The following is a 20,851-nucleotide window of genomic DNA, read 5'->3' as shown; positions in this document are numbered from 1 at the left end:
GCCCCTCATGATTTTGTAAACCTCTATAAGGTCACCCCTCAACCTCCGACACACCAGGGAAAACAACCCCAGCCTGTTCAGCCTCTCCCTATTGCTCAAATCCTCCAACCTTGGCAATATTCTTGTAAATCTTTTTTGAACCCTTTCAAGTTGTACAACATCTGCCCGATAGGAAGGAGATCAGAATTGCACACAATATTTCATCAGTGGCCTAACCAATGTCCTGTACAGCGCAACGTGACCTCCCAACTCCTGTACTCAATACTCTGACCAATAACAGAAAGCAGACCAAACACTTCACTATCCTATCTGTGGCTCCACTTTCAAGGAGCTATGAACTTGCACTCCAATATCTCTCTGTTCAGCAGCACTCTCTAGGACCTTACCATTAAGTGTATAAGTCCTGCTAAGATTTGCTTTCCCAAAATGCAGCACCTCACATCTATCTGAATTAAACTCCATCTGCCACTTCTCGGCCCTTTGGCCCATCTGATCAAGATCCTATTTTAATCTGAGGTAACCTTCTTCGCTGTCCACTACACCTCTGATTTTGGCGTCATCTGCAAACTTACTAACTGTACTTCTTATGCTTATATCCAAATCATTTACGTAAATGATAAAAAGTAGAGGACCCAGCACTGATCCTTGTGGCACTCCACTGGTCACAGGCCTCCAGTCTGAAAAACAACCCTCCACCACCACCCTCGGTCGTCTACCTTTGAGCCAGTTCTGTATCCAAATGGCTAGTTCTTCCTTTATTCAGTGAGATTTATTATTTGCTAACCAGTCTCCCATGGGGAATCTTGTCAAAAGCCTTACTGAAGTCCTTATAGATCACATTTACCACTCTGCCCTCATCAATCCTCTTTGTTACTTCTTCAATCAAGTTTGAGAGACATGATTTCCCATGCCCAAAGCCATGTTGACTATCCCTAATCAGTCCTTGCCTTTCCAAATACATGTACATCCTGTCCCTCAGGATTCCCTCCAGCAACTTGCCCACCACTGATGTGAAGCTCATTGGTCTATAGTTCCCTGGCTTGTCCTTACCAACCTTCTTAAACAGTGGCACCACGTTAGCGAACCTCCAGTCTTCCGGCACCTCACCTGTGACTATCGATGATACAAATATATTAGCAAGAGGCCCAGCAATCACTTCTCTAGCTTCCCAGAGTTCTAGGGTACACCTGATCAGGTCCTGGGGATTTATTCAACTTTATGCATTTCAAGACATCCAGCACTCCCTCCTATGTAGTATGGACATTTTGCAATGTGTCACCATCTATTTCACTACTTTCTATATCTTCCATATCATTTTCCACAGTAAATATTGATGCAAAATACTCGTTTAGTATCTCCCCCATTTTCTGCGGCTCCACACAAAAGCTGCCTTGCTGATATTTGAGGAGCCCTATTCTCTCCCTAGTTACCCTTTTGTCCTTAATGTATTTGTAAAAATACTTTGGATTCTCCTTAATTTTATTTATCAAAGCTATTTCATGTCCCCTTTTTGCCCTCCTGATTTCCCTCTAAAGTATACTCTTATTGCCTTTATACTTTAAGGATTCACTCGATCTATCCTGTCTATACCTGACATATGCTTCCTTCTTTTTCTTAACCAAACCCCCTCAATTTCTTTAGTCATCCAGCATTCCCTATACCTACCAGCCTTCCCTTTCACTCTGACAGGAATATAGTTTCTCTGGATTCTTGTTATCTCATTTCTGAAGGCTTCCCATTTTCCAGCCGTCTCTTTACCTGTGAACATCTGCCCCCAATCAGCTATCAAAAGTTTTGCCTAATACCGTCAAAATTGGCCTTTCTCCGATTTAGAATTTCAATTTTGCTCGTCTATCCTTTTCCATCATTAGAATTATGATCGCTGGCCCCAAAGTGCTCCCCCACTGACACCTCAGTCACCTGCCCAGCCTTATTTCCCAAGAGTAGGTCTAGTTTTGCACCTTGTCTAGTAGGTATATCCACATATTCAATCAGAAAATTTTCTTGTACACACTTAACACTATGGCAGTCCCAGTCTATGTTTGGAAAGTTAAAATTCCCTACCATAACCACCCTATTCTTCTTACTGGCATAAATATTTGAGAACCTCCCTCTATATAACTGCCCCAACATGAAAATCCCTGCTATTCCTCAGACACTCACCTTGGTTCCTGCACTCCCTTAAACAGCATTTGTTAGTCACCCCAATGGAGAACACTACCTATTAAGAGGCCACGTCCAGTATATGCAAGCTTGAGTTACAGGGACAGTCACCTATATGGTCTCCAGTGCATGAACTCACAATGAACAAGCTCAATCTATCAAGGATACTTCCTGACTGCATATATAATTACAGAAGATGACTATTACCACAAGTACAAGCTGAAATTATCAAAATAGTGCCCAAATAATAATAATGGACGACAACTACCACCTCAAAAGCTTCATGCCAATATCCTGATCAACATGAGAAAAATGAGTCAGTGGAGTTTTTTCTAAAAGTTGCATTTATAGTACCTTTAAAGGTGATATATTCTATCAAGGCATTTCCAGAAAGCTTTTTAAAATATAGTATGGAGGCATGAAAGGAGGTATTATGTCCAAAGGCTTGGTCAAAGAAAAACAAAGTGAACTGGGAGAAAATTCCACAGCAAACAACTTAGGTACCAATTGTGGAGCCATTAAAATCAATGACACTCAAAAGGCCAGAAATAGAAGAACTCTGATATTCTGAACGATCATTGAGCTGGAGGAGTTTACAGAGGTAAGGGGATGCAAGGTCATAGAGATGTTTGAAAACAAATAGGAAATCACTGAGAACCAATGTTAGTCAGCAAACATGGTGAAGGCAATGTGAACAGGATTGTGTGTATTAGGTCATGGGCAATAGAGGGTGGGTGACCTCATACTGACCAAGGGTGGAATAAAAGTGGCCATACAGGAGTGCATTAAATCAAGTCTGTAGATTACAAAGACATGAATGCCAAGAGATTAAAATAAACTTCTTACATAAGGTTTGAGGCAGCAAAGCTCATCGCATCAAAGTGTTCAATTTTTTTTCTCCATTGGCACATGTTCAAACAGTGCAGTTTTCAAATAAATAACATCAAAATAAAATCTAACATTTGGCCTTAACTACTTGCTGCATGTTTCACAACAGAGAACCTTGAGGAAAACAGTGATTCAGGATTTTATCATCATAAAACTGGAATTATTCTCAGGAAAAACTATTACCTTAAACCAAAGCATATCTGTACACATCAATTTTAAGGTAAACATTTATTTTGACAATTGATTACAGCACCATGTTTTACAATAAAACTGAACAATTATGAATCTTTTAAAGAAACCCTTATTTGGTTCAAACAAGCGATCTTGTGACACCCTCCCAACCTATTCCTCACACTGTTACATGTCAGAAGGTGTCTCTCATCTTCCCTTGCCCCACCCCTCTCATCCCAGTTGTAAGCTGGAATATAGCAAATGAAAATTCAATTGCTACCTTCTGTTAGACAGACTGCTGCGCTGTCTAGTTAATAGCAGAAAAAATAAAGTAAATCCATAAGTCCATAAAAGAACTTGAAGCTTTGAGAGTGTAAAGTGCCAACATTATCAGTACAAGTTCTTCAGAGAATACCTTTCCTGTTGACAAAAAACAATGTAATTACATTATACACAGTGTTTTCATGTAACACCGGTGTTTAAAACTAAGCTCCACTGTTAACATTCCCAACAGACAACTCGGGTACTTTTCCCGGAAGTACTGAGACTTTAAACGAGCTGCCAATAGTATTCAAACATATTCTGCATATCACAAAATTGACAATTTAAATGTTACACAAACATTCATGAAGTACACACAAGATTTCTTTGCATCCATTCTTAATGTATTTAAAGGGCTTTTTAAAGGAAAAAAATACACTAACTCAAATGTTTCCTGATAAAGCTGTGGCTCTTGGGCTATAAACCAAATGTGAGATACCGGTCTCAAATTTCTCTTTAAAATATAACAACGTTTAGTCAAAGTATTGAAACTGTCAGCACTATTTACAGTCAAATAGCAAATGCTCTTTAATAAAATATTCAGTATCTTGAAACATTTGTCAGCATTCTCTCGTTAAAACAATAAAAGTATATATAACTTTTGGTTTATACATTGCCCAACAACCACAGCTTAAAGTTATTCAATATCTTCAGGTCTAACTGGATGAGGAAGGGGTATTATTGATTTCTTCTCTGTATCTCTTGATAAGGCTTTTCTCATATCTGTTACAGAAAGGAAAAGCATAATTAGAGAAGTCTTACTAAAAACAGGCAACTTCATAAAAGTTGCTTAAAATGATTCCTTAAAAATGCAAACCATAAAAACACTCTCTCAAATGCAAGGTACTTTAAAACTGGATGCCACTTGCAGAAGAATCATAATCGCTGATCACTTCAACACTCAAGGGTTCTGCATATTTGTAATTCAGCGAGATAAATACCCACTATTAAAATGGAAAAGAACTTCACCAAAATGAAAAGCATTGGAGAGAAACTCTGATATATCCCGATTTTTCATACTCAATATTAAACCAATACAGAAAATAATCAACACAACTCTCACACTTAATCTTTCTCAAACTGTTACCAGTGTTCTATTTTAAGTATATTTCACAAACCCATAAGCATACCATAAGCGTCTTCATCTGGTTCTCCATTGCTAGCTGAGTAATACTCTATCACAGTCCGGTAAACACTATAGCCAAGTTGTTTGTACATGTTTACTGCCACTTGATTGGATACTCGTACAAATAGATCCACAAAAAATCCACCTTTTCTACAATAAAAAACAATTAAAGTTGTTCATCAGTTCCTGAAAATTTAAAATGCATATCTGATATCAAATTAATTGTTAAAATAGGCACATCAACCTTTCAGATATTTCCTCCAGCAGTTCCATTAGTTTAGCTGCTAGTCCCAAGCGTCTAAACTCTGGGGCTACAGATAAGGCTGTTACATGTCCATGCCATTCCTCTCTTGCCACTGATCCTTCAGCTTTCCCCATAACTGAAAAAAAAAGTAGATGGCTTTTTTAAAACTCTCATTACACACTATCAATGTAATTTACACTAGTTTCAGATCCCAACAAACCTCTCACTCACTGTATTTCATAAATTAGAGTCTCATTTCACATTACGAGATTTCTTTATCCAATTTTACATTTTGCAAACCTAAGTAAAGCTTCAATACCCTAAGTACTGCTAGTAGGAGCTTACTGTGGGCAACTACAGTGTTTTAGCTATTTTCCTTTCACACAATATGGACATATTTGAATCAGTTTCCAATTCCTTTTCAGAAATAATGATATCTTTCAAATATTTCACCAGCAGGCTTGGGACCAATGAGCCATGTTGAAAACTGTAACTACCACAGAATGGTGCAGGTGAATGTGAAAGCAAGTAGGAGAAGCAACATTAGGGTCCCGACAATATACTTTGGAAATACTTCCCTGCCAATTTAATTGCTTTGAATCAGCTAATTAATATAGTACGTCACCTACATTTGAAGACATTTGAGCCCAGACTATGATGTTATGCTACTTTCTTAATACTCAAATATATGTAGAAATATTCAGTGTTCTCTTTTGATCTAGTTAAACATTGAAAAATGCTTCTACTAAAAGTATGTTATGAAATGCAACCCAAAATTCTCTCATTCAAATTAAAAGTAATATAGGAACGAAACTGGTCAAGAGGAATGCATACATTTTGAAATTGACATTTCCAGGTGAGTTCAAGTGATGAAAATTATGTGCTTCTATTAACTAGACAGCACAGAAATGCTTTGCATTAAGTAGAGGTTGATAAGGTCGAAGAGATCCTTTTCCTAAAAGCTGCAAGCAAATCTTACATGACACTTTAAAGGAAAATACTTAGTTTCCATTTTTAATTTCCCATGCTAAATTCAAAGCATTTATATATACTAACAGATGTTTTCTATTAAATTAGAGGACATGCTATGTTATAAGGTTACGACAATTACTTCACCTAGTTTTTAAGATTAAGATGTGTGACTTTAAGGCTAAAAAGTCTAATTACTGCTAAGTATCTGCTGTGCGAAGTCAAGCACTTAACTGTTGTTCAGAATGCAGGTCACATCAGGATTGTTTGTCTTTCAAGTAGAAGACTGCTACAGTCAATTTAAAAGCTCCACATACTTTCACTCTTGAAACAAATGGGAGCTTTTCAAACATTCCAAATGACTACCTTTATTTGTACTTTGCCCTAAAATATGTACGCAGTCACTTGGACGGATGACATAAAAATGAATATAATTGGTAAATTACTGCTGACTCCAATAATGGCCATTTCAGATGATTCCACAAAGAAAGGAACATTATTCCATATAAAACATAGTTATTTATATAATGAAGGAGACAAAGACTAACTGCTATTAGGTTAGCACAAGAAGAATTTATACAAATATCACTTGGCAAACAGCAGATATTCTTATTAGAGTATTTTCTGTTCTGGGAGAACTTCTAATTTCTTTACTTTTTAAAAAAAAATTGTCAGGAAAATGTAGTGCGGTCGAAATGACTGCTAAATACATTAAATAGATCAAAATATATTTGGCATATCTAAACAATACAATGATCAATTGTAGGGAAGAAAGTATAAGTCACATTAACGTAACATTACAGCCACTATTGTTGGACAATTAACATTCAGGAATGCTGAAGTCTAGAACTGGAAGATATGTCATTGGGCTGAAGGTTAGACATGTAGCGAAATTATGGAGAGATTTAAAAACCAAGACGACTATTTTAGAATTGAGACAGTGCTTAACTGGGAACAGATGTTGGTCAGCAAGGTAACAGGTAAATCAGACTTGGTGTGAGTTAGGAGTTTTACACAGTAAGGTCGTATGTGACTCCAGGTTTATGCAGTATGGACGTTGGAAGCCAACTAGCACACTGGAATGAAGGGCTTTTACCGAAACCGCCAATTTTCCTGCTCCTTGGATGCTGTCTGACCTGCTGTGCTTTTCCAGCACTACTCTAATCCTGACTTTAATCTCCAGCATCTGCCTAGTATACTGGAATAGTCAAGTCTAGAAGTAATATAGCATGGTTGAGGCCTTAAGCAGCAGATGAGCTGAGACAAGAGTTTGTTGTTATAGAGCAGGAAATTGGCAGTCTTAACAGTATTACAGACATGTTGTTTGAAGCTCATCCTTTGGGCCAAATACAATAACAAGGTTGTATACAGTTTGAAATAAAAACAGAAATTCTGGGAATACTCAACAGGTCAGGATACACATGGAGCAGAAAACAGAGTTAGTAATGTAGGTGGATGGCTTTTTATCAGAACTGTAAATAGATTTGAACAGCCTTAGAAAGCTGTCAGGGAGAGGAATGGTGTCAATAGTTAGGGAATGAGGTTTGTTTTGGAGACCAAAGATAATGGCTTTGGTCTTTCCAATATTTACAAGTGTGAAACTTCTGGTTGTCCATACTGGGTACGGGACAAGTGTAACAATTTAAAGAAAGAAGTGGGGAAAGAAATGTTATAGCGTGGTACAGCTGGATGCCATCAGCATACATGTGGAATTGACACACCGTTTTCAGATTATACCACTGATGGGCAGCACACAGAGAACAAACAGGAGACAGATCCTTAGACAAAACTAGTGATATAGGCAGCGAGAAGCTATTGCAGATAATTGTCCAGATAGAAACGGATGGAAAAGGAAATGAAAGCAGGCAAGTGCAGTCCCACACAACTAGACAACTGCAGAGAGGAGTTAGGATGCTCATCAATCCAGATAAGTCAAGAAGGATGAGGAGATACCGTTCACCTTGATCGGTTCACATGTCATTTCTGAACTAGATAAGAACCACGCCAGTACCACGGCAAGGGTTCAAATTTAATCAGAGGTTCAAACATGGAGTTCTGGGAAAGATGGATATGGATTGGCAACAGCATATTCAAGGTCTTTAGACAGGAAAGCAAGTCTGGCGATGAGGGAGGCAATTCTGCAATGAGGGAGAGAGTGAAAGCTTTTTTATGGGGATGATGATAGTAAGAGGAAGACATTATTGAGGAAGAGTCATTAATAATCTCACCTGATATACGTTGGGCGAGGGAGGGGAGAATGATAATCTATCATTTGATGGGAATAGGGTTAAGAGCAGGAGATGAATCTTGTGGACAAATGAGCTCAGATAGAACATAAGGGAAAATAGAAGAGAGGTAAAAAAACATACAAGTTCAGGATTAAGGCTACAGGGAACATTAGCAGAAACTTGGCCCACAGGATTTGGAAAGAAAACAGTGAAGGCAGTGGAGAAAAGAAGCTGGAGGTTGCAATGGTACCTTTGCATTTGAGAGTGACTGCAGAATAGCCAGTTTTGGGCAAAGGAGAACAAGACCTGCGAATATTTTAAGTAGTCTACCCAGATCTGACAGTGATTAGTTAAACCAAGTCTGCCAAGTCTATTTAACTCTGGATCCCTTGGACTAAACAGACTGGAAATAAAGGCTTTACAGGTTAAAAACAACCAAGGTGAGAACGGGTAATATCTCCAATTGAAGTTAATTAGATAAGGCTGGTTTTGAGGAATAGCATCTGCAACATTATTATAGCACATTAATTATGTTCAAATAGAACATTAAGATTTACATTTTTGAATCAAGTCATAGTAAACATAAAATGTAACTATTTAATCTAATTGAAAGGCACATTTACTATCAGAAAACAAGTTTTATCTGGCATATGTATAACGTATTAGTAAACATGATACTGGATCCTTACTGTATCCCATTAACTCTCCTCCAGGCGCCTCTGCAACAATGAAATATTCCGGCCAATGAGCCAGATACTGTAGGTAGAAGGGTATTCCATACTGTGAATCACTTAAGAAAATTAACCACAAAAACTAATATAAAAGGTAAAATTATAGTAGTCAATATAGTTTATAATAAAACCAACCATATAACAAAATACATTCCATAAATATAAATTTGTTAAAGTTCGCAGCCTTTTTATACGTGATAGGAAGCTATTTCAATGCAATTTTTCAGTCCAAACTATTCTCTCTCCTTTCTGATTTCTAAAATAGCAAATGCTCCTGCTTCCCTACCTCAGATCAACACACCAGAGATGGCGACATAGCAGTAAGATCGTTGACCAATGAATCCAGAGACCCTTGCCAATGCAAGGGGGAAACCTTTTTGAAATGCTACTACAGCGGCAGGTGGAATTTCAATTCAATTGCTAAATCTGGAATTGAAAACTAGTGTCAGTCATGGTTACCATGTTGTCGTCAATCTGGTTCACGAATATCCTTTAAAGAGGGTAATGTGCCACCTTTACCAGTCTGACCTACATGAGTTTAGACCAGTAGGCTGACTGCTAGCTCTGCTATGAAATGGTCTAGCAAGCTAGTCAATTCAAAGATCAGGGAATGGCTTCCAAAACACATGCTGTTTGGTGCTTGTATTTTCAAGAGTTTGTATCCTGAAATGGTAAAAATCAATGCTGAATGTAGTGTAAGTTCAATGGTAACCTAGAACTTCTAACTTCAAGAAATCTGCCATTCCCTGTCCCCAAATTGTTAGATGTCATGGAACCAACTCTACACTGAATAAAGGATCACAATGCCATACAAGTACAATTACTCCACGACTAAAGCTCGAGTGAAATGCTTTTGTAAACTATCGCTATACAGTATGTGTGAATGCACAAAGTCAAATGAATTTTAAAAGTTCCACTGGACCACAAGGTGAAAGGAACTATACCAAATGGCAAAATGTAATTTTATAGCACAACTTTTGAAGGTTGCAAGCACTTATGACATCAACTAATGATGACTTAACAATTTCAACTAATCAGAAAGACAGGTATTCTGAGTCCACCAATCACTCATCAAGCAATTATTTATGTCAAGAAACCAGAAATAAACTAAACATGAACATAAAAAATTCTTAATAACGACCAAATAAAAGAAAGGATTAGCGTATTCTGTTCAATGGCACTGCATGTTATATTAAACCAAAATTCCCCACAGGAAACCAAACTGGTAACAGATGGGTTCAAGGATACGGTTTCCGTTAGTGGATCCAAATTTCTGCAAAACGAAGAAAAACAAATTATAAAAGGTTCAATCTCCTATTTTAAATATTCAGCAGTATTAGCTCTTAGTAAAGCTCAAAACACTTTCATCACACAGGTATCAGTATCAAGAAATAGATCTTGAAATAAACCAAATTATTCTGGTCACACTTTACAAAACCTGTTGGTCAATACAATTCAACATAATAAGATAAGGCCTGTGAACATCATGCAATGAATGAATTGTGTTCAGCAATACTACTGGGTCACATATTTTGACAGGCATTAGGTAGGGTTTACAAGTGGCCTTCAGCTGGAATTATAAGTCGAAACACTTTAGTTTCCTTCCTTCCTGATTGGGCACAGAGGAACAATGAACTGAGATGAAGGCTGGCATTCACCCCCTCGAAACTGTCCTGCCATTTGATAAAATTATGGCGGATCTGGTTGTGGTCTCAACTTCACGCCGTGTCTTTTCCATAACCCTCAACTCCGATCTATTAAAATCTCACTCACCCTTTCATTAAAGATAGAGAAAAGGATTCCACAGGTTAATGATACTCTGAATTACAAAGAAAACTCACTTCACTTATCCATATCTCTTTGTAGAATTTATCTATTACCCCATCTCATTGGCATCAGCAAATTTAACTATCACATATTTGATCCCCCCTTTGATACAGATTGTAAATGTTTGAAACCCCAAAATTGATCGATGTGGCACTCCGCCAGTTACAGTTTACATGTGAGCACTCTCATCAGTGCCTAGTTTCACACATTGGGGGCTCATCTTCAAAAACAGGCACTTCATGTTGTATTCCACACATATCCAAGGAAGGAGCATGCTTTGTGCCAACCAATATCTGTTGCTGACACTTCTGAACAGCTTTAGTGATTTCACCTTCCAAGAAAACCAAACACAAAGTTGAAGAAAGTCTAATTGTATACTATAACATGATTTTTCAACAGGAGCACAGTATTTTTGAATATTATGGGAAGCTATGTCAATGATATGCAACTAATTCAATTGTCTGGCTACTCTGCGCAGATACAGTAACACATTCTAGACATCAGCATGTACTGCAGCGAAAGAATTCTGTACTTATTCCTGTGTATTCAGAATAAAAGTATTCTTGGATACACAAATTTAAGGGTATAGCAATTAGTTGTGTAATTTCTGCAGGATAAGAGCAGATTCAGTTTTATGAAACAGAATAGTTCCCAAAACAAATTGCCCAAGTACCTCATGCATTTTGATCTTTACGCTCCCATTATTAATATGTTTTGAAAAGTTGTGATTAAAGGAGTTGGTTTGCAGTGACATTTAATAGACTGAGGAGGTATGGAGTTTTTATTTTAAATGGTCATTGAAAGGATATTTGGGACTTTTTTTTTTAAAAAAGGCTCGTACTGAAAATCATGACTTAAGTTTATTGTTTGGACATGTTCGCTGAAAAATTACATTCCTGAGCTTATAGTTGTAAGAAATTGTGGCTATTTGGTATTAGCTAGAGCTCAGCTAGTGTATAGTGTACTGAAATCAGTCAGGAAGTGTGTGGTGCTGGTAAAGCACAGCCGCTCAGGCAGCATCCCAGGAGCAGGAGAGTTGTCCTTTTGAGCATAAGCATCAGGAATGAGCACTTATGCTCGAAACGTTGACTGTACTGCTCATCGGATGCTGCCTGACCGGCTGTGCTTTTCCAGCACCACACATTTCAAGTCTGATCTCCAGCATCCACAGTCCTTACTTTCTGCTACTGAAATTAGTCACCCAACACATCCACCTGTTTTGAAAAATTTTCAGAGAATTCAATTAGAAAGTTAAACATGATACAGCTATTCTCCTTGGTTTCTGAAGAATTTTGTCTTAACATCGCCTGAATAAACTGCCTCTGAAATTATCCCAGTAACAACCATATGTGGATGTAAATTTACTTGATTTGGTAGATTTGTTCTCAGAGGTTATGCCACCATGCTGGGTAACATCATCAGCGAGCCTTCGATGAAGCGCTAGTGTTCTGCCCCGCTTGGTCGGTTGTGGTAGGTGATATCACTTCCGGTTCTTTTTCTGAGAGGTTGGTAAATGGGATCCATTGCAACGTATATGTTAATGGAGTTCCAGTTTGAATGCCAGGCCTCTAGGAATTCCCATGCGTGTCTTTGTTTTGCCTGTCCCAGAATGGATATATTGCCCAGTTGAACTGGTGTCCCTCTTTATCTGTGTGAATGGATACTAGTGATAGTTAGTCATGTCTTTTGGTGGCTAGTTGGTGCTCATGTATCCTAGGGGCTAGTTTCCTGCCCATTTGTCTAATGTAATGTTTGTTGCAGTCCTTGCAGAATATTTTGTATATGACGCTCGTTCTGGTGGTTGTTGGCATGGGGCCCTTTAAATTCATCAGGAGCTGTTTCAGTGTGGTGGTATGTGTTTAGTAACAACTGTCTCTGCTTTATGATCCATCTACATGTGCTGGGACACCAGCATCTGGGTTACTTCATGTTATATTTTTCCCCACAATTAACTATTATTTTGTTGAAGCTTTTCTGTGCATTTGTTGTCTGCAGAGAAAGCTTTTTTAAATTTTACTTTCATTGATGTATGGGTGTACATACATGCGTTTTAGGTTATTTAGAAGGGTAGAGATTCATACTGTCATATTCAAAGCTGTGTGTTAATAACATGCGTTTTTATTGAGTATGTATTGCTCTACAATAAATCAATAGATTCATTATCTATTAAAAGAAATCAATTTGGTGGATTTAAATTTGGGAATAGATAGATTAGCATATATACAATTGGCCATAGTGATACAAAAACAGAAGAAATTGCTGGAAAAGCAGCATCTGTGGAGAGAAATCAGTTAACATTTCAGGTCCAGTGACTCTTCCTCAGAACTTGGCCATTTGGTAACTCTTTTTCAAAATGTACATTGCACTCGAGCAGACTAGTGGAACTTCAGAACAATACTATATACATACCCACCTTGGTTGTAACAAAATATTACTGCACATTTCGAAACAAACTCATATGTTGCTGTATCTGTTCGTTAGTCCTATTATCAGAGAATCCCTACAGTGTAGAAATAGGCCATTTGGCCCAACAAGTCCACACCGACCCTCAAAAGAGTATCCCACCCAGATCTATTCCCCTGCCCTATTGCTCTACATTTCGCCCTGATTAATGCACCTAGTTTACATATCCCTGAAAACTATGGCAATTTAGCTTGGCAAGGGACAGCATGGTGGCTCAGGAAAGACCTCCATTGTGATCAGCACACTATGCCAGCTTGTTTTGTTTTACCCTTTAATTGCAGTAGCAATTTATCATGCAGTTCCACTCCATTGCCTGCCCTGATGTCCAGCTCTGTGGGATTAGCCTTGTGTGGTGCAACAAGCTCAACTCCAAAGACTTTTCATGCCCCCCCCCAAACAGTCAACTCAGAGTCACTAATAGTAGGCCCTTATACATTTTTTTGCACGTTGGTCCTTGTCACTGTCTCAGACTTTCACTCAAAGTGAACAATTCTGTGTACAATCTTAAAGTTTGGTTCAACCTTCACATCTGCTCAGTCACCAATATGCTTGTTTACACCACTCCAACATTACCAGCCTTCAAACCAACTTCACCAGCTTCTGTCAACTTACTTAAACTTATCTCACATCAACTATGCCAATTCACTTTGTTGATGTTGCTTCATCTATTATGCATGTTATTCCATTTTCCAATACAAGATCCTGCATCATGTAATGCATTAATACCCATATGAAAACAGACATATTTTTGGGAACCAGAGACCAAAAATTTAAAGCAATTCATAAAAGAATCCAGGGACAAAGCAAGGAAACGTATTTCATGCATAGCATGATAATAAGCTGGAAATCGATACCGACAAGATTGGTGGAAATAAATGCAACATTTTTCAAAAGGGAAATGGAAAATATTGGGAGATGCAATATTTAAAAAATCTGTGAAGAACAGGACAGGAGTGGAATTGGATAAATATAGCAGTGTGACAGTCCAATTGCCCCCCTGTCTCATTGATCCATTGCTAACAATTCAGCACATTAGCACACTCTCACTGAACAGTCTAGTGTTCCTGTACATCACAGTCTTCACAGAGCGCTATAGAAAGTAAGTATAATCAATTTTCAGATAGACAGATTTGTAATCAATAAGGGAATTAAGGATGCAAGGGAAATGCAGGAACACAGCATTGAGTATTGTCAGGTCAAGCATTATCTCATCATTAAAAACCACACAACACCAGGTTATAGTCCAACAGGTTTGTGAACTATAACCTGGTGTTGTGAGACTTTAACTTTGTCCACTGCAGTCCAATATCAGCATCTCCACATCATTATCTCATTGAATGGCAGAGTAGGCCATATAGCCTTATAATCACGTTAGTGGCCCTGTATACTTCACTGCGTCGGATATGTAAAACAGTCCATCTTCCGCAGCTACACTGGCACCACCCCGACCTTTTCCTCCGCTACATCGATGCTCCCACGAGGTTAACAGTTCATCCGCTTTACTAACATCTTCCATCCCGACCTCAAATTTACCTGAACTGTCTCAGACTCCTCCCTCCCCTTCCTAGAGCTCTCCATTTCTATCTCGGGCGACCAACTCAACACGGACATTTACTATAAACCGACCAACTCCCACAACTACCTAGATTACACCTCTTCCCACCCTGCCCCTGTAAAAACGCCATCCCATATTCCCAATTCCTTCGCCTCCGCCACATCTGCACCTAGGAGGACCAGTTCCAATACCGAACAACCCAGATGGCCTCCTTCTTCAAAGACCGCAATTTCCCCTCAGACGTGGTTGGCGACGCTCTCCACGCATCTCCTCGACCCTTGAACCCCACCCCTCCAATCACCGCCAGGACAGAACCCTTCACCTACCACCCCACCAACCTCCAGATATATCGTATCATCCTTCATCATTTCTGCCACCTCCAAACAGACCCCACCACCAGGGATATATTTCCCTCCCCTATCAGCATTCCGGAAAGACCACTCCCTCCGCGACCCCATCAGGTCCACACCCCCCACCAACCCAACCTCCACTCCCGGCACCTTCCTCTGCAACCGCAAGAAATGCAAAACTTGCGCCCACACCTCCCCCCCCCCACCCCACTTCCCTCCAAGGCCCCAAGGGATCCTTCCATATCCATCATAAATTCACCTGCACCTCCACACACATCATTCTGCTGCACCCATTGTGGCCTCTTATACATTGGGGAGGCAGGCCACCTACTTGCAGAACGTTTCAGAGAACACCTGGACCAACCAACCCAATCACCCCACTGACTCAACACTTCAACTCCTCCTCCCACTCCCACTCCACCAAGGACATGCAGGTCCTTGGCCTCTTCCATCGCCAGACCATAGCAACACGAGGCCTGGAGGAAGAGCACCTCATCTTCCGCCTAGGAACCCTCCAACCACAAGGGATGAACTCAGACTTCTCCAGTTTCATTTCCCCCCACCCCACTTATCTCAGTCCCAACCCTCGGACTCAGCACTGCCTTCTTGACCTGCAATCTTCTTCCTGATCTCTCCGATCCCCTCCCCCCTCAGACCCCCACTCCGGCCTATCACCTTCACCTTGACCTCCTTCCACCTATCGCATTCCCAACGCCCCTCCCCCCAAGTCCACCCTCCCTACCTTTTATCTTAGCCTGCTGGACACACTTTCCTCATTCCTGAAGAAGGGCTTATGCCTGAAACATCGATTCTCCCGTTCCTTGGATGCTGCCTGACCAGCAGCACATTTTTCAGCTCTGTATATTTCACCCCATACTTTAGAAACATAGAAAACAGCAGCAAGGAGTAGGCCATTCGGCTCTCGCAGCCTACGCTGTCATTCAATATGGTCATTGAACTCAGTCTCCTGTTCCCGCTTTCTCCCTGTACAATTTAATTCCATGAGCCCTAAGAAGAGTAACATTCTTGCAGTTTGCTCACATGTTGTTGAAGCGAAAGAGGTCATCACAACAAAACGCGCGTAACGTCGTCATTTCGGCAGCGCACGTCCCAGCCTCTCCACTGTCCTGGGGATACAAGCGGAACTGACGCAGCACGCCGGCGACGTAACATCCGGCCCCAGGATGGGTCACGAGGGCACCCGGCTAACGGTCACAGTCATGACCCCGGCCTCACCCCGCCCACTCTACAGCCGCGCGCCAGTACCGCCCCGTCTCCAGCCACGCTCCGCTCCATCGCTCCTAGTTCAGCCGCCCCGCCCCCACTCCCTGGCAACGCCCCCATCCCCCACACACCAGCTCCACCTCCAGCACCCACCACAACCCCGCCCACTTCCCGCCCCTCAGCTTCTCGACCTAATCGACAACCTCGCCCCGGGCCACCAGCACCGCCGCCATGCAAGCCCTTCTGCCGAACCCACCCAATCCCATACGTCGCCCCGCCCTGTCCTCCGCCCCGCCCTTAGCCCAGGCCCGCACTCGCGATAGCCCCGCCCTCACAAAACACTGTCGCGCGCCCCTCCAGCCCACCGGCCGGTCTCAGCCCCGCCTCCTGTCCCCGCCCACTCAGGCAAGGGCTGCTCCAGCCCCGCCTCCTGTCCCCGCCCACTTAGGCAAGGGCGACTCCAGCCCCGCCTCCTGTCCCCGCCCATTCCTTCCACAAGGCCGGCCCCGCCTCCTGCCCCGCCCACCCAAGTCTTCAGCCCCGCCCCCTGTTTTGTCCTGTAGCTCTCTATGACTCTATAACTAGACGTATGGCAATAAAATACTAACTAGCCAAACTTTCCCTGCTCCCACGAATGTATTAAAAAAATTTTAACATACAAAACGGCAAAACCCTGCAGCCATCACCCTTAACTCCCAAGTCTGGCCCCTCATGCCTCCATGACTTTGGCATAGAAAACACTAACCAGTTGAGCATTCATTAAGCATGAACCAAAGTTACCAACACGAGAGGGCACCATTTATCAGGGATTATGAATGTCTTTTTAAAATTGTCTTGTGTACACTTGTCACATAACAGCTGAAGAAATTTGATAAGAATTCCAAGTAATCCGCACTTCAGATCATTTGTATGCACTGCTAATCTCAACTGAGGTTGAGAAAAGAAAGCAAGTTCTATAACTTTACATTATCTTGTTTTCATCATCAGAAAGTTCAGAACTTGAGTATTGTTGAGAAAATAGACTAATTATTGAATCTTTTTACTTGCACTGGTCAGGACAGACACAAGAATAATAAATTTCAGAAGGAAATATAATTGATACCTTTTGAGAAACAGGGTGCTGACTATTTGACAAATTCACTTTGATTAATCAAGATATGGAGATGCTGATGTTGGACTGGGGTGTACAAAGTTAAAAATTACACAACACCAGGTTATAGTCCAACAGGTTTAATTGGAAGCACACTAGCTTTCGGAGCGACACTCCTTCATCACCTGGTGTTGTGTGATTTTTAACTTTGATTAATCAAGGTATGGTGGCTTAGTGGTTAGCACTGCTGCCTCACAGCACTAGGGACCTAGGTTTGATTCCAGCCTCAGGCAGCTGTCTGTGTGGAGTTTGCATATCCTTTCCACATCTGTGTGGGCTTCCCCTCCCCCCCCCACCCAAACCCCCGCCCAAAGATGTACACCTGGATGAATTGGCTAAACTGCCCATAGTGTTCAAGGATGTCTAGGTTAGGTTAGGTGCATTAGTCAGGGGAAATGTAGGGTTAGGAAATAGGTCTTCGAGTAAAAAGTGAGGTCTGCAGATGCTGGAGATCAGAGCTGAAAATGTGTTGCTGGTTAAAGTGCAGGAGGTCAGGCAGCATCCAAGGAACAGGAAATTCGACGTTTCGGGCATAAGCCCTTCATCAGGATTCCTGATGAAGGGCTTATGCCCGAAACGTCGAATTTCCTGTTCCTTGGATGCTGCCTGACCTGCTGCGCTTTAACCAGCAACACATTTTCAGCTAGGAAATAGGTCTGTGTGGGTTACTTCTTGGAAGGTCAGTGTGGACCCGTTGGGCCAAATGACCTGTTTCCATACTGTAGGGATTCTATGAAGGCACATATTCTCTGTAGCAACATGTTAATTAGCATCCATTTTCCATATTGCATAAATTGTTGTTTCTTTTGAAATTGTTTTTTGTTGTGTCATCAGTGTAAGACAAGAAGGTTTTCAGTGGTTATATTGTTCCATTTACTGTTATTCAATAAATAAATGTTTGTGTTGCAAGTTGGAGTAATATTTATTTGGATTAATATCCCTTGGGGAAAACCTTTCAATTTAAGAGTATGCTGAATAGTAATCCTTGCAATGAAAATGAATTATTTCTTCTGATCACACTGAAGTCCATGGTTTATGCTAACTCCCAAGGGAGACTTTGCAATCACAGAGTATGCAGGTGATTAAGGGAGTGACAACATTATTGTCCTCATTTAGTGGCCTATGATCCCTGCTCAATAATGAGGGTTGATGGTTGAGAAATGGTGTTCAGGGAGGGCGGAGGTGTGAGTGGAGCAGAAGCACTGAATCAACCTTTAATACAGTTCAGAAGCCGAGGATAAAATTGCTATATGTACATAGTGCTGTGTTCCCCAAACAGTGAGCAATTCTACGCAGAGTTTAAATGAACCATCTAGTAACCTTGACAGACTTCCTTCCAAACGATTGGCAATTTGAATCTTTTTTCCAGGGCTCCAGCCAATTCCATGTGGGACTCCAGAAGACAAGAACTTAATCTGCAGAAAGTCACCATAATTCCTCAGACAGCACTCTTCCAAACCCATAATCACTCATTTGTAGAAGGACAAGGGCAGCAGATACATGGGAATACATCCCCCATCATCACCATCCTGATTTGAAAATGTATTGCTATTCCTTCACTGTCACCAGATAAAAAAACATCCTGGAGCATCAAACCTTCCTATGGTGGGTGTATCTACAAAAATGAGCTGCAGAGGTTCAGGACTGCATCTCTCTGCCACCCTCTCAGGGGCAATTAGGGATGAGTATAAAATGCTGGCAGATCCAGCAACGCCCATATCCCATGAATAAATTTTAAAATTACAGCCAGGCCAGTCAGCAGTAAAATCAGAAAGCATTTGTTTCACAAATTATATGGACTTCTGAAGTTCCTTTCTTAGATGTCCTAGCTCAACTGGATGTTTCAAGACCGTTTTTCTTTGTTAAGGGATCGAGGGATAGCGATCAAAGGCAGGCAAGTAGAGTTGAGGTACAAATCAGTTATGATCTAATTAAATAGTGAAACAGAGTCAAGAGGCTGAAACAGAGGCAGAAACAAATTTTCTCTTAGAAAGAGAGAAAGAACCACCCAGAAGGTCAGTGAGTGTACAGTACAGGTTTCTTTCAGAGACATACACACAGATATTTCAGAGAAAAAAAAAGACTGGTAAGAACAGTAGTACAATTGTCATCCTCCAAAGCATTTGGGACAGGAAAAAAAGGTCCTGAGTAGCTTAGGAGGTTGAAAGAGAAAGCTCTAGAAACACAACATTTTAAGATGTCAGAGAGGAAGGTATTGTCACAAGGCTGTTGAATTGATAAGTTTAAGGAATTAACTAAAGGAGCTGTGTTGGTAACTTGCTAAAGGGCTCATGAAAAGACACGTAACAAAGATGTTATTACAAATGTAGGTGTTTGCCAGCAGGAAATCTACTGTACTCATTCCCATTGAACAAGGAACTTTAAAATGAAAAAAAGTGACTCTTTACTGATGCTTGAGCATCTTTTACTTTGCTGATGATAAAGGACGGAATGTTTATTTCTGATGTTGATAATAAGATTGTTTCAAATAGTTCTTATGTAGTATAAGACCTTTTTTCCATCTTGTTTGTAATAAATGATGTTCTTTTGTAATAAGCACATTGGCAGCCTCTAATTATTATATTCAGTAACTGACCATCATGGTAAACAAATAATAAAAATAAACTGATTTGTAAAAACCATATCTTTTTATTTTTCAGCATTTTTGTTTGTGGACTGAAAGGGGAAAATAACATTTTTGAAAATCAAAAGATTTTGAAGGATTGCTGTATTTTTTTAAAAAATAAGAAGCCCTTCATCAGGCTCTGGCCTGAAATGTTGATTCTCCTGCTCTTTGGATGCCTGACCTGCTGAGCTTTTCCAGCAACACACTCTCCAATCACCAGCATCTGCAGACCTCACTTTCTCCATGGAGGTATTATAGTTGGACTGAATCCAGAGACCCAGCTAATAATCCAGCCATGGCAAGTGATGGAATTTAGATGTGGAAAGTTGAATGATGAAAATGAAACCATCATTGCTTGTCAGAAAACTCCATCTGGTTCATAAATGCCCTTTAGGAGAAGATACGAGGCCTACATGTGACTCCAGACCCATAGCAAGATCTGGTTGACTCTTAATTACCTTCTAAGCAATTACTGTTGAGCAATAAATAGCTGGACTAGCCAACAATGACCACATCCTATGAATACATTTTTTTGAAAATCTCATTATACGTGCTGTACACCCAAGCAACGGAGATGGGGAGGGTTTGCAGATGAACTGAAACTAAGGGATGTATATGAATTGAGCTTTGTCCACCAACAAGCAACTGATTGGTCTTTGGACTAGTCACCAGTGAAAACATCTGGAATAGGAGAATCAAGAAACAGCACATCCTGATGAGCCCAAAGGACCTTTGCAGTAAACTCCAAAGACAGAGACCATTGATTGCCTTCCCAGTCTTTTCCTCCAGCCACCACAGCTGTTTTTTGTCCTGCG

The 20,851-nt window shown here is 40.6% G+C and overlaps 1 protein-coding gene across 1 annotated transcript; it reads right to left on the bottom strand.

The window, feature by feature from the left end:
* Nucleotides 1–3,264: 3,264 nt before the first annotated feature.
* Nucleotides 3,265–16,203, bottom strand: naa20 (N-alpha-acetyltransferase 20, NatB catalytic subunit). The gene is made up of 6 exons (XM_060831063.1): nucleotides 16,078–16,203; nucleotides 10,090–10,114; nucleotides 8,800–8,890; nucleotides 4,914–5,049; nucleotides 4,674–4,819; nucleotides 3,265–4,266 (listed from the first exon to the last, which is right to left on the bottom strand). Exons 1-6 carry the CDS (start codon nucleotides 16,128–16,130, stop codon nucleotides 4,181–4,183), a joined length of 537 nt encoding a protein of 178 aa, XP_060687046.1. The 5' UTR covers nucleotides 16,131–16,203; the 3' UTR covers nucleotides 3,265–4,180.
* Nucleotides 16,204–20,851: the final 4,648 nt, after the last annotated feature.

The sequence above is a fragment of the Hemiscyllium ocellatum genome, chromosome 10 (assembly GCF_020745735.1).
Source record: "Hemiscyllium ocellatum isolate sHemOce1 chromosome 10, sHemOce1.pat.X.cur, whole genome shotgun sequence".
Lineage (NCBI taxonomy): Eukaryota > Metazoa > Chordata > Chondrichthyes > Orectolobiformes > Hemiscylliidae > Hemiscyllium > Hemiscyllium ocellatum.
Note: the sequence above shows the minus strand (reverse complement) of the source record. Positions and strands in the feature narration are given on the sequence as shown.